This window comes from Canis lupus, chromosome 34 (assembly GCF_011100685.1).
Source record: "Canis lupus familiaris isolate Mischka breed German Shepherd chromosome 34, alternate assembly UU_Cfam_GSD_1.0, whole genome shotgun sequence".
Classification (NCBI taxonomy): Eukaryota; Metazoa; Chordata; class Mammalia; order Carnivora; family Canidae; genus Canis; species Canis lupus.
This window is the reverse complement of record NC_049255.1, coordinates 1,173,201-1,185,288: the sequence shown is the minus strand read 5'-3', so window position 1 is coordinate 1,185,288 and position 12,088 is coordinate 1,173,201. Positions and strand designations below refer to the sequence as shown.

General features: G+C 38.8%; 1 protein-coding gene across 1 annotated transcript in view; it reads right to left on the bottom strand.

Moving 5' to 3' along the window:
* DNAH5 (dynein axonemal heavy chain 5) overlaps positions 1–12,088 on the bottom strand; it is a 295,211-nt gene that overhangs the window by 14,192 nt on the left and 268,931 nt on the right. Inside the window, exons 71-75 of the mRNA XM_038583304.1 lie at positions 8,554–8,799; positions 5,279–5,498; positions 3,926–4,131; positions 3,127–3,330; positions 693–908 (exon numbers count right to left, since the gene is read on the bottom strand). Of these exons, the coding sequence (XP_038439232.1) occupies positions 693–908; positions 3,127–3,330; positions 3,926–4,131; positions 5,279–5,498; positions 8,554–8,799 (1,092 nt within the window). The remainder of the gene's footprint in view (positions 1–692; positions 909–3,126; positions 3,331–3,925; positions 4,132–5,278; positions 5,499–8,553; positions 8,800–12,088) is intronic.

Sequence of the window (12,088 nt, the reverse complement as noted above, 5' to 3'; positions counted from 1 at the left end):
CCAGGTTTAAAAAAGGGCAATATATAAAGAAACATGGGGTTCTATGACAAAAGTGTTACACGGTTAGTCTGGGACATTTGCTAAGACTACTTGGAAAGTAAATCAGTCCCTGGTGCTTTTATCCAACATTTTAAAATGTTTTCAGGGTAAATCTTTTCACTAACATTTGCTAAACTGTCTAAAAAATTAACTTTCCTAATCATGAATTTTTCTTAGAAATTTTTTACATATTAAAAAGACAAATCAATTTTCAAAACCCATGAAGCTGTAGAGTTAATGATATAAATACAGACCCCTTGAAATTAGGTAGGCCTGAATTTTAAGATGTGCATTAAATCACACAATATTTTTTAAATGATCAGGTGCTTTACTCTAAAAATATCCTTTGAACAAATGACAATGTGAAGTACATCAAAGGAAAGTTCTAGAAAAACAATCCTAAGCCATCTGTACACACTTATAACCTTGTTATGAACATGAACATTCCTGTCAGGTGTCTTTATTGTTTACATTCCAAAAATTATCACATTTATAGATTTAAAAACTTCTTTTTCTGGTTCTTCAGGAAGTGAGTTTTTTAATAATTTTTAATTTCAGAAAAATCAGTTTTTGTCCTATTTCCTTACTCCTTGCTCCCCCAAGTGAACAGACACATCCACAGTTGACAACCTGTCTGAATGTCAACAACTCACTTCAAATGGGCCATAGCCTGGGGGCAGCTTTTCCAGCATATCATCAGCCAGCCGGGCCACCACAGCCTCCCGGGTCTCATCCCCTCCACTAGAGCTGTCCTTGGGTTGGATGCTGAGGATGGTGTCCAGCACGTCCTTGGCCAGCTTGCTCTGGTAGGTAATATCGGCATTGGGATGCAGTCCAAACACTTCGGGGCTGTCGTAGGTAGGCAAACTCTGAACAACAAATACCCCAGGTAAGCCCAGATTGCTGACATTAGCACCAGTTAAATTCTATTGTCTTAGGAAACAAACGTTTTTATTAAGATAAATAATGTAGCATTGTGTGCCAACTATACTCGAATTTAAAAATAAATAGATAACAAAAAATAATCCTCCCTCCACCAAAAAGATAAGTATTTACATGGTATGTCTTTTTTGTGTCACGCTGCAATCTCAATGATTCCTCCAGAAAAGAATAAAAAGTTGGCTTGAAATAAGATGAACACCAAGAAACATAATAAGTTCATGGTTCCTTAACATCTGCACCTCAAGCAAATTTAATCAAAGAGACATGGTCTTATTTTAGAATACATGAACTAGAAGGGGAGGTATGGATTAGTATTTTGTTTTCTGAAGTTGATTTAATTCAAACCAATCATTTTAATTGTGGAGGCCAAGAAAATTAAGGCCATTCCACTTTAAGTTCAACGTTAGCACAAGTACAGCCATCCCAGGCCCCTGTGAATAAGAGCTGAACTTTACCTTACTTCAGTTACAGGAAGAAAACAGCTTACAGCTTAACGTCCTAGAAAGCCCCACATTAGAATGAGAACAGAGCCCAAGCCAAGGGCAGGAACCCCCATCTACGAATGAGAACAGAGCCCAATGCCCTTGAAAGCCCCATATCAGAATGTAAACAGAACTTGAAAAATTCCTCCACCCCTCCTGGAGGTCCCCTAAACCAGTCCTTAAAACTAAGCTGAAACCCCCCTCAGGGTCCAAGTCCCTGCTCCGCTGTGTCAGGTATACTTGGTTGGACCCAAGCTCGAGCTTGTAAATCAACCCTCGTGTGTTTGCATCGTTGTCGGCTCCTTGGTGGTTTCTCGGATTCACAATCTTGGGCATAACATTAATAAATGTGGTATAACTAATGACTACTATGTTTTTAAAGTACCAGAAAATAAAAGCCCAAAGAAGGCTGCCAAAGAGTACAGTGGGAACTGTACTCTCCCAAGGAGAAAGATGGAGACTAGGAAAAGAGGCATACTGAAACAACCAAGTCCGAGAGAAATGCAGACATCAAGAGACAATCAGAAGCAGAACAAGCAGGCAAAGAACACAGCTATTTGAAAGAAAAAAAAAGGTACCTAAATTTGACATTTGTTTCTATGTGTGAATTGCATCTTAAACTTTATTATTGCCTCACATTTTTCCTGCAATATCTCCTTCCTTATTTTATTCCTTTTAATATAATGTCTTCTTATGAACAACCTCAGGTTCATTGTGAAATGAGGTATATGTAAATAAATACATGTACAAGCATATCTAAATTTATATCTTCAGAGGCACTTTCCTATTCAGTGCTAATGATTTAAAGACATGTGTAGTACAGTTAAGACAAATATATTTGTTGATTTGAATTAAAAAAAATGTAGAGGTGGTAATATATGATAAACTCATTGCATTTATATATCACAGAACCTCTATACTGATAAAATTAGCCCTTTGGGGCCTCTGGGCTTTTGTTTGTTCACTGTGAGATAAATCTCAGAGGCAAAAGAGATTTCTAAATAATGATTTAATGAGTTCAAGGTATAGAGACAGAAAATGTAGTTATCTTGAAACACAGATCAGATCTTTTCCCCAAAATTTCCTGTCAAAATCTATCTTATTCCTTCCTAGAGCAACACTTCTCAGCCAGGGCTGATTTTGACCCCAGGGGATGTTTGGCAATGTCCAGAAACATTTCTGGTTGTCACAACTGGAAGGTGTGGGGGGGGGGGATGCTGCTGACATCTAGATCTAGTAGGGTGAGGCCAGGGATGCTGCTAACCATTCTATACACAGCCCCCCACCACCAAGAAGAATCCTTCCCAGAATGTCACTGGTGCCCAGGTTGAGGAAGGAAGCTCCTATGCAAAGTGGGTTCCTGAAAAATACTCATATTCCCAAAGAATATTCCTCACTGAAGTATAAAAGAGAAAGCAGGGTGTGAAGTCAAACAAAACACACACTCTGAAAAACATTTTAATCATTAGGTGAATATAAACATAGGAATAAAGCAAGTACGTATCACCATTAAAATTTATTTTAAAAGCAGTATTTGCAGTGTAAATAAATATCAAAATCATCAATAGAAAAAAAATAAAAATAAAATAAAAATAAAATTTAAAAAAAATCATCAATAGGCTGTAGATATTTTCTCTATGCAAAAATTCTGAAGTTGACAAACCTGAATATATTGAAGGTAGTTATCCACTGTGTTGCATTTTGGAATATCATATCCTTGGTAAAAGCTGAAATCTGATCCAAACATATTTTCACTGAACCAGACCTTAGCAAATGTGTTCAGCAACCTCTTATCGTAGTCATCCGTGACTCTGCCCCCATACTGAATCTCCCCTATCATGTAGCGGATGGTGGTCCAGGAGACACCCTGTGGAAATTTACAGAACAGTTGCATAGAACTGACTACTGGCTCATCCTGATTTTCCCCACCAAGTAAAATCTGCATATTCATGGTCACCAATGTCATTCATTCATTCATTCATTCATTCATTCTTCATCAGTAATGTTAAAAGTGCAGGAAGAAAATGACATAGACAAACTTGAGGCTCCTCCTCATGATTTGAAATAGACCTTTTTGGTGCATTCATAGCTTTCATACTTTAATTTCAACCAAAAAAAGATAGTTTTTGAGAATATTGTGGCAGCTTTTTAGAATGCACATGCTTCAACAGTACTCTAGACTTTCATTTTCATCTTTTAAGATTTTAAAAAACAAGTTTTATTACCTATCTCACCCCACAATAGACCCTGTTGTCTTACATGTAATTTCAACTTGGCTGTGAGAAATTAAAAGTTCATCTTTTTCATGTGAAATGCAGAGAGGCAAGTGTGACCAGGTTGCCATGACTTTGCAAGCACAGATCATCACTCGCACAGAACCAATCCCAAAGCTGGGCAGCTGCATGAGCTTGACGACCCCTGCCCACAGTTGCCAGCAGCACAAGGCGGCACACACACAGTACCTTTTTGACATCCATGTCATCTAAGTGGTTTTGGACAAACTGCACAGTGGCATTAAAATCGGCTTGATTAAATTCATAGGGGATGTTCCACCCCAGAGGACCAAACTTCCTCCTCTCCTGGACTGTGGAGTGCAGGAAAGCCACAGCATACAGCATGGGCTTCCACTGGGAGGCAGTATTCACATCCAGCAGGTCTTGGCTCACACCTGTTGTGGTCAGTGGGGTGAAAAACTGTATCATCACTCATACACCTTTATTTTTTTATTACATTTATGTTACTGATTATTTTTGTAAATTTCTGAGAGTAAAATTCACTTATCTTGAATTCATTTTATCACATTCACATGACAATTATAATTTAACTTGGGTGTCCAGAGGGTATTTCTCTCTGAAATATCTCCAAAGAGATTGGGGAGGTGGTTGGGGGCTGGCTAACATGGGTCAAGTTCCTGACAATCTGACAAGATACTGTGGAGATAAACTACAGGTGCAAGAAAGATGGCAGTAAAATAAATATAATCACTAAAATACTAGTATTTTAAATACTAATATTTGTATTATTATTTAATATCTAATAATTTAATAATATATTATGTAATATAATGCTATTATAAATATTATACTAAAACTACTAATTATAATTACTTTTTATTATTATTATTATTTAGAGCATGTACTCAGGTTGCAATGGGCTTCTGAATATACTACTAACAAATTAATATTAATTAAAACTGTGTATCAAAGCCCACCACAAGCTGAGTATATTCCCCAAATAATAATTATAATTACTATATATGTGTATAGATTATATTATATATAAAATTGTATATTTTTTATTTAGAAATTTTTTACTGCCCTCATCCTTCCACATTTATTTTACCCCCACATTACCTTGTAGCTTGACAGGAATTTGAGCCTTGTTGGCAACACAATAAAAATTAGTTTGTTCAGATGGCTTCTTGTAATGGAAGCAGGTCATAACTTTAATTCAGCCTCTCCTCTTGGAAGACGCTACTGGCCAACTTTAGGTATGGAGTGTGAAGATCATAAATGATAAAATTATGTTAAACATAAAAAGGCAGGTGTCTAGCTGGAGAACAGCATAGGCCAAAACAGAGCAATATGGAGAAAATAGGAAAAACACAAGGTGGATAATGGTGAGCTCTGATGCCCTAAGGCCACCAGAACACATTCCATGTGGAACATGACGAAGTGGCATCCAATCCCCATCATGTTAAATAACAGTACAATTTGCTATAACTCTATCCTTGCTAACTGTTTTTATCATTTCTTTAACACAACAAATTTAAGTATGAAAAACTCCTGTAAACTTCGAAGTATTCCTCAACTCACCACCATATGTTCTTTTCAGTCCTGCCCGGAGGCCCTGTGGAGGCTCATTGGCAAATTTAATGGCCATCTGAAGGAGTGTAATGGGAAAGTGCTTATGAACTTCGGTGGTCATCCAGAGGCGAAAAGCATCATGTACAGTCTCAGTTTCTATAATTATGTCCATTAGCTCATCCATGAAATCGAGCCCCAAATGGCAGTTCTGCAGAAGTGCCCATCCTCCCTAAGTCAACAACAGTAAATGGAAATGAGACTATTTCGTGTTTCACCCACAGATTTAAATTAATACATTCTTTAGGAAGTAAGTAATTAAAATTTAACAGAGATGCACACGAAGCACTAAATTAATCCAGGTCGAATCTCTGGATACAATAACATTTAGTTGAGATAAATAATAAGCCCTATCTTTTGTATAAAACATTTTATAAGCATAAGAATATTCCTTATATAAAGCAACAGAGGCAATATTTTAGATCATGTTGTAATAATTTACTCAACATCTAATCTATGGAATATTCTTACTAAAATGAAAGATAATATCCACATCATAATCTAGAGCTGTTTTTTTGACTCTGTAACTTTGGCTCATTTAGATTTGACTGGTGCAGCCTGAGTTATTTCTCTTTCCGAGAAACAAATGAAGCACCAAATCTAAAATCTTAGTATAAAACGGATCACTGCGAAATTTCACATATCCCGTTTTATTTTCTTGAGTACAGAGCACTGCTGAATAAGTAATTTTTTGTTCCTTGAAAAATTCAATTGGCACTTTTCACAATTCAAACAAAAAAATTAAATATAAAACAACCACCACATAAAGGATTGAGCCACCCTCTGTCACCCCGCATGCTAGAGAATCTGAAGTGAGAAGTTTGCTATTTTAATCCTCCCCCTGGAAACTATTGGCTGTTTGTTGAGGTTGTTTCTGTGGGATTACCACATTCTGTATTAAGAATGTGTCCTTCTTACTGAGTAGATCATCCATGTTGTTATTCTTGTGTAATTGGTTCATTCTGTCATATTGCCTCAAATCTTGCTTTTTTATTAAGATTATATTTGGGGGGCATCTGAGTGGCTCAGTGTTGAGTGTATGATCTCGGGTCCTGTGATTGAGTCCTGCATCAAGCTCCCCACAGAGACCCTGCTTCTCCCTCTGCCTGTGTCTCTACCTCTCCCTCTCTGTGTTTCTCATGAATAAATAAATAAAATCTTAAAAATATGTATTTTCTATTTTTTAAGTACTCTCTACACTCAATGTGGGGCTTGAACCCACAATCCCAAGATCAAGACTTGCAGACTGTTACTGACTGAGCCACCTAGGTGCCCTACCTCAAACCTTACTTACAAAACTTTTAAAAACTATTATCTCTGAAAAGTTATTAGCATGTTAATACTAAGAATTTTTTCTTTTACTTGAATTACTAAACTGCTAATTTAGTAGTTTACTAAATTATCCATAAACTGAGGGCTAAAATTATTCCATTTATACTCTAATTTAGTTGCCTGAAACTGTAATTATTTAACAGTTATTTATTTTAAATTAGAGTTAAATAAGTGTCCTGTAATTGTTGGTGTTTTTGTTCTAAGCCCAGTAATATGCAGAGGGAGGAAAAGAGGAAGTGAAAAGAGGGAGGGAAGAGAGAGGAGGCGGCCAAGAGGAGGGAGAAGCCAGGGTGGAAGCTCACCAAGCCCTCATGTCAGACCAGATCTGCCATTCTTTTTAAGATTTTATTTATGTATGAGAGAGAGAGCTAAAAAGAGCATGAGCAGGGGGAGGGGCAGATGGAGAGGGGTAGAGGGAATCCCAAGCAGATACCAATCTGAGTGCAGAGCCCAACTTGGGGCTCAATTCCAGGACCCTGAGATCATGACTGAGCCAAAATCAAGAGTCGGCCACTTAACCAATTGAGCTACCCAGGTGTCCCTTTCAGAGTGGCATTCTTAAGTAGAGATGCATATTTTCTTCTCTGGACACACTTCAGTCCACCCCTGCTGCTCTCCCAGCTGCCTATCAAGTGCTTAGACATGGCACACATGTGAGTTCTATCACAACCTTCCCCAAAGCAGGGAGCAGGGCATAATTTGGGAATAAAAGAGCCACAAGATAAATGTGGAGGTTCTACAACCCAATGGGCTCAGTTCTAGACCAGGGGAAACCAAGATATGGCACAATAGTGAGGTTCTAGAATCAGTAGCCAGGACCTAGAACCCAGTGGTTTCATGGTGGGCCTAGTAGTTGGAGGTTGGGGGTGGCATGAAGACAGCCAGATTTATCTTCAGCAGAGGGAATTCCCCAGAGGGCACAGAAGGAATCTTGACGTAGGAACGGAGAGTTCAGATGTAGGGAAGGAGGGTCTGATCTCAAAAAAAAAAAAAAAAAAAAAAAAAAGACCAGAAAAGCATCTAGACCAATATTGCATATTCTCCAGCAGCAATGAGAAGCCAAGTGGTTCTCCCTCCCTGGCCAAAGTGCAGAGGAAAAGGGAAAAAGGGGTGAAGAGATCCTCTAGACAGAGTTGGACACTCCTAAGAGAGCTAGACCAGAGTAAACACATGAGTGCCTGTCCTGGAGATGGAATTCTAGAGATGAAATGGAACACCACTTCTGCATTAAGCTAATTTAAGTCCCTGAAAGTACCCTAGTTCTGGACTTGACTATCCCTTTAGCAAGATTATCATGTGGTTTCCAGTACTTTGTGGTCCCCAGGTGAGGCCTGAGAATGGCACACTCTGCACACTATAGAATTTGCAAGCCACAAAGGGCTCTAGGAGCCCCAGCCTGGAAGGTAATAAGCCAGGTTTCCTAAAATCTCTGGTACCACCACAGGGTAATGGCAGATTCCTGGCCTCTGGGATTTGGGCCAGGCCCAGAGGACTGCAGGGCACAGATTATACATTCTGGAACTCAAGAAAGACATGGTGTGGTGGATTCTGGAGTGTTGGGGATTCCAAGACAGAGCTGGAAGCATGCAGAGGGGCTAGAATGTATGACAGAGGGGGTGGGGCTGTGGACTCCCCTGAGTGTTTGGGATCTATGCAAACCAGTTGGGAAATAAAATGTTCTGATGGGGTTGGTTTTCTATAGGTCAAGGTTCAACAGAAAAAATGAGATCTGTTTTTCCATGGAAATTTTCTAGTAGATATTAAACTTTCCCCTGGTAAGTGAACAGCATGCAGCATGTAAATTAAAACTCTTAATGATTCATAAATTCTTTTCTGCATTGCTATTCTATAACCTATAATAGCAACATAACATAAAAGTCGACATTTGGCCTCACATTCGTCATAGTCTGCTGTAAAAGCTTGCGCACATGGACCTCCTGGCCCTGGCCCATGGACACATAATGGGTTTCTATTTTTAATCTCTTCCCCAAAGCAATGATGGAATCTGTGGGATCTGAGCCCATAGAGAGAAGACAGATGAGTGGTGTCCGTGGATCAGATTCCTCCCATGTCTTTTCCAAGTCCAGGATAACTCCTTCTGTGTAGCGCTCTCCCATGGAGTCCATGATGTATTTGCGGGCCTGCCAAAAACAGTACAGGAGTCACCAAAACGATTCTAACTCCGTCATGTGTATGATCCAGTGTGGCTTCCAAAATTCATTTTTGTAGATTATCTCAATGATGTCCCTAGTAACTCTGCCAAGGAAATAGGACAGAGACATTCTTCTTGTACATCTCCACTCTATAGATGGAGAGGCTATATTATTTGCCAACACACAATCACACAGTTCAAAGACCAGAACCCAAGTTGGCCAACTCCTAGTCTGGAACCTGTTTATATACACTGGCTACTTCTTAGTACAAAATTTAAAATATCAGGAAACTATTATTTAGGATACTTTAAGGGAAATGTATATGCATTCTAATAATCACATAAGCAGCACAATGCCTGCTGGATTTAATGGATACTTAATAGATAATTATTGAATGACTTCTTATTGAGTGAAATATATTAGATTTTTCCTGAATGAATTAATTATTGTTTTAAAGATTTAGTCCATAATTGTTCTCTTAATCATGAGATTAAGAGATTAATCATAAGATTAATGTGATGATCCCTCCCCATTTTTGGCTTATCTTTGTTACTGTCAATTTTATTTTCATTAAAATATATGCTCACAATATTGCAATTATAATACAGTATACAATTATAATATAATAAATATAATATAGTATAGTATAGTATTATTATAATATAGCAATTATAGTATTATACAGCATAGTATAGTATTATATAATATATATATTATATAATATAGTATTATAGTATAATATAGTAATATTGCAAATATAATATAGTATTATAATATTATAAAATTATAATTGTCAACTATATTATCAACCATATAAAAGTATTTCAAGTAACAACATAGTCCTTTTTCAAACAAAGTAAAATAGTTATGCTCAACAAAATCCTGTTGTGAGTATGACCTTTGGTCCATATTCTCCCCCTGGTAAAAACTGGGTTTCCTCAAAGAATAGTTTCTTATCCTGTTTTCTTCTCCTACTCCATGGAGGTAAAACCCAAGTTTCTCTCCCCAGTGAGATCCCCAGAAGAACTGCTCTCACATAATAAGCCAAGCCCAGATGTGGATACCACATGACTCCTAACGCTTCCAGGGGCTAGGCAAGGGAGCCTTGGTGAAGTTGGCCTTGGAAGAATCCTACTTCCATTCCCAGAGAAACACAAAACAGGTGTAGGCAGGGTTTCCCTTAAATCAGAGAGGCTTCAGATAAACCTGGACCAAAGTGAGGGTGGTGTTTTAACCAGTTTGACTTTGACTTAAAAACATCCAAAGTTTTATTTCAGTCAGTAATTACAGTCAGTAATACAGTCAGTAATACAGTAATTCATACAGTAATTCATACAGTAATACAGTAAGCCTGTATTACTCTTCCTCCATTTTGAATATCCAGCTAGGTGCTATGCCCTCTCAAAGTGCATGCCCCAGGTCTCTGAGCTTAAAAACTGGGATGATGTTCCCACTCATATTTGCCCCCTTTGCAGGTTAGAGTGGGAAGGTAGTAGCTATAAGAGACTCATCTAAATGGTCTTTGGATGACAAGTGGGATTTATCTAAACAAAGATGACAGGTAGGAGAGCCAGAGTGGTGAGCATTCCATGGAGAGAGCACATATGCAGAGACCTTGAAACAGAAAGAGGTTAGCAGTAGGGGACAGAAGGATATCCAGTGTAACTCATATAAGATTCAGTTGTGGGACATTCAGCCTTCTGCATACTTCAGTGGCATGAATGGAAATAGAGTCCACACTGTCACAGGTTACTTTTCACATACCCCTGAAGAGTATTTTTGTCCCAATATCTGATTCCAATGAAATAGGCTCAATCTCTGAGTCTGGGTAAAAAATAAACTGTTGGGCTGGCTGAGAGACAGGGGCACCCAAAATGGCGGACATCTCAAATTGGGTCAAAATGGCTGATCTTGCCGCCAAGGCAGCCGTGACCACCACTCATCTCCCGTAAATCGAAACCTAGATGGGAAAACAAAACTTTCCACCCAGGACTTTCCCGCCAGGGACCACCCCCATCGGCTGTACTATCCCCACCCCCAGCCAGTCACCTAGGGACACAGTGTTCCCTTGCCTAATTTGGAAAGGGACCCACCCAGATCCAGACCCCTAACCAATACAGCTTAAAAAACCCCACACTCCCCAACCCAGGTGCCACTTCCTTAACTGGACCACCTCTCCGAGTAACGGAGCCTCGCCAGGGAGTGCTCCCCATTAAAGCACTCTCGAACCTACTGCCTGGTCCTGCCATTTTTTTTTTTCTCTGCCGTTCATTTGGAAAAAACCTAACACAAACCTCTGCACCTGTTCTATTTTTGCTGAGTGTTTTTGAGACACAAATGTGTATGAGGCATGAGATAACCTCTGGGAGGGCACTGTTTTGGCAACCAGGCAGCTCAATGTCTCCTGGCAGTGATGCTCAGCCAAAATACTAAGAACAAGCCTGATGCTGCTTATGGGGAATGTGGACTGAATGTAACCACACTGTAGACCTTCTAATATGCTTCCCAAGAAGATGCCTGGTTGAAAATCACAAAAGGAATGTAATGCGAGTATAAGAATTTCAGGAGAGGATATTTTTCCAGAGGGGCCTTGTAGGTCTTAAGACTTGGGTGTAATCATAATAGCCACAGGAAGCCATTGAAAGACTTTATAAAAAGCAAGGAATAGCATAATCATATTTCCATTTCTTCTGGAGTATATAGAATTGACTAGAGTAGACAAGAAGGAACAAAAGGAGATCCTAGTCAGGAAGCCATGGCTATAGTCAGTCTACGCTGACAGAAGCCAGCATGAAGACAACAAGGTTACAAAAGAGCTTTGTAGACTTAAATTCAGCACAGAACCACATAAAGTGTTACATTGGGGGAAGAAAAAGGAAGGGAGGGAGTAGATGGAGAGAGATAGAGGGGAGAAAGGAAGGGGAGAAGAGAGGGACGGAGGGAAGGAGGAAGGGAGGAGAAAGAGAGAAGAAAGAAAGAAAGAAAGAAAGAAAGAAAGAAAGAAAGAAAGAAAGAAAGAAAGAAAGAAAGAAAGAAGAAGGAGGAAGGAAGGAAGGAAGGAAGGAAGGAAGGAAGGAAGGAAAGAAGGAAGGAAGGAAGGAAGGAAGGAAAAGAAAGAAAAAGAAAGAAGAAAGAAAGAAAGAAAGAAAAAGGAAAAACTACTTGAATCTTCTACATTGTCCTTAAGGCAACAATTTGACAATTCTTTTGGGCAGAATAAAAGTAATGAAGTTGAGAAGAAAAACTGAGGAAAGAGTGATTGCAGTTGCCCTGCCTT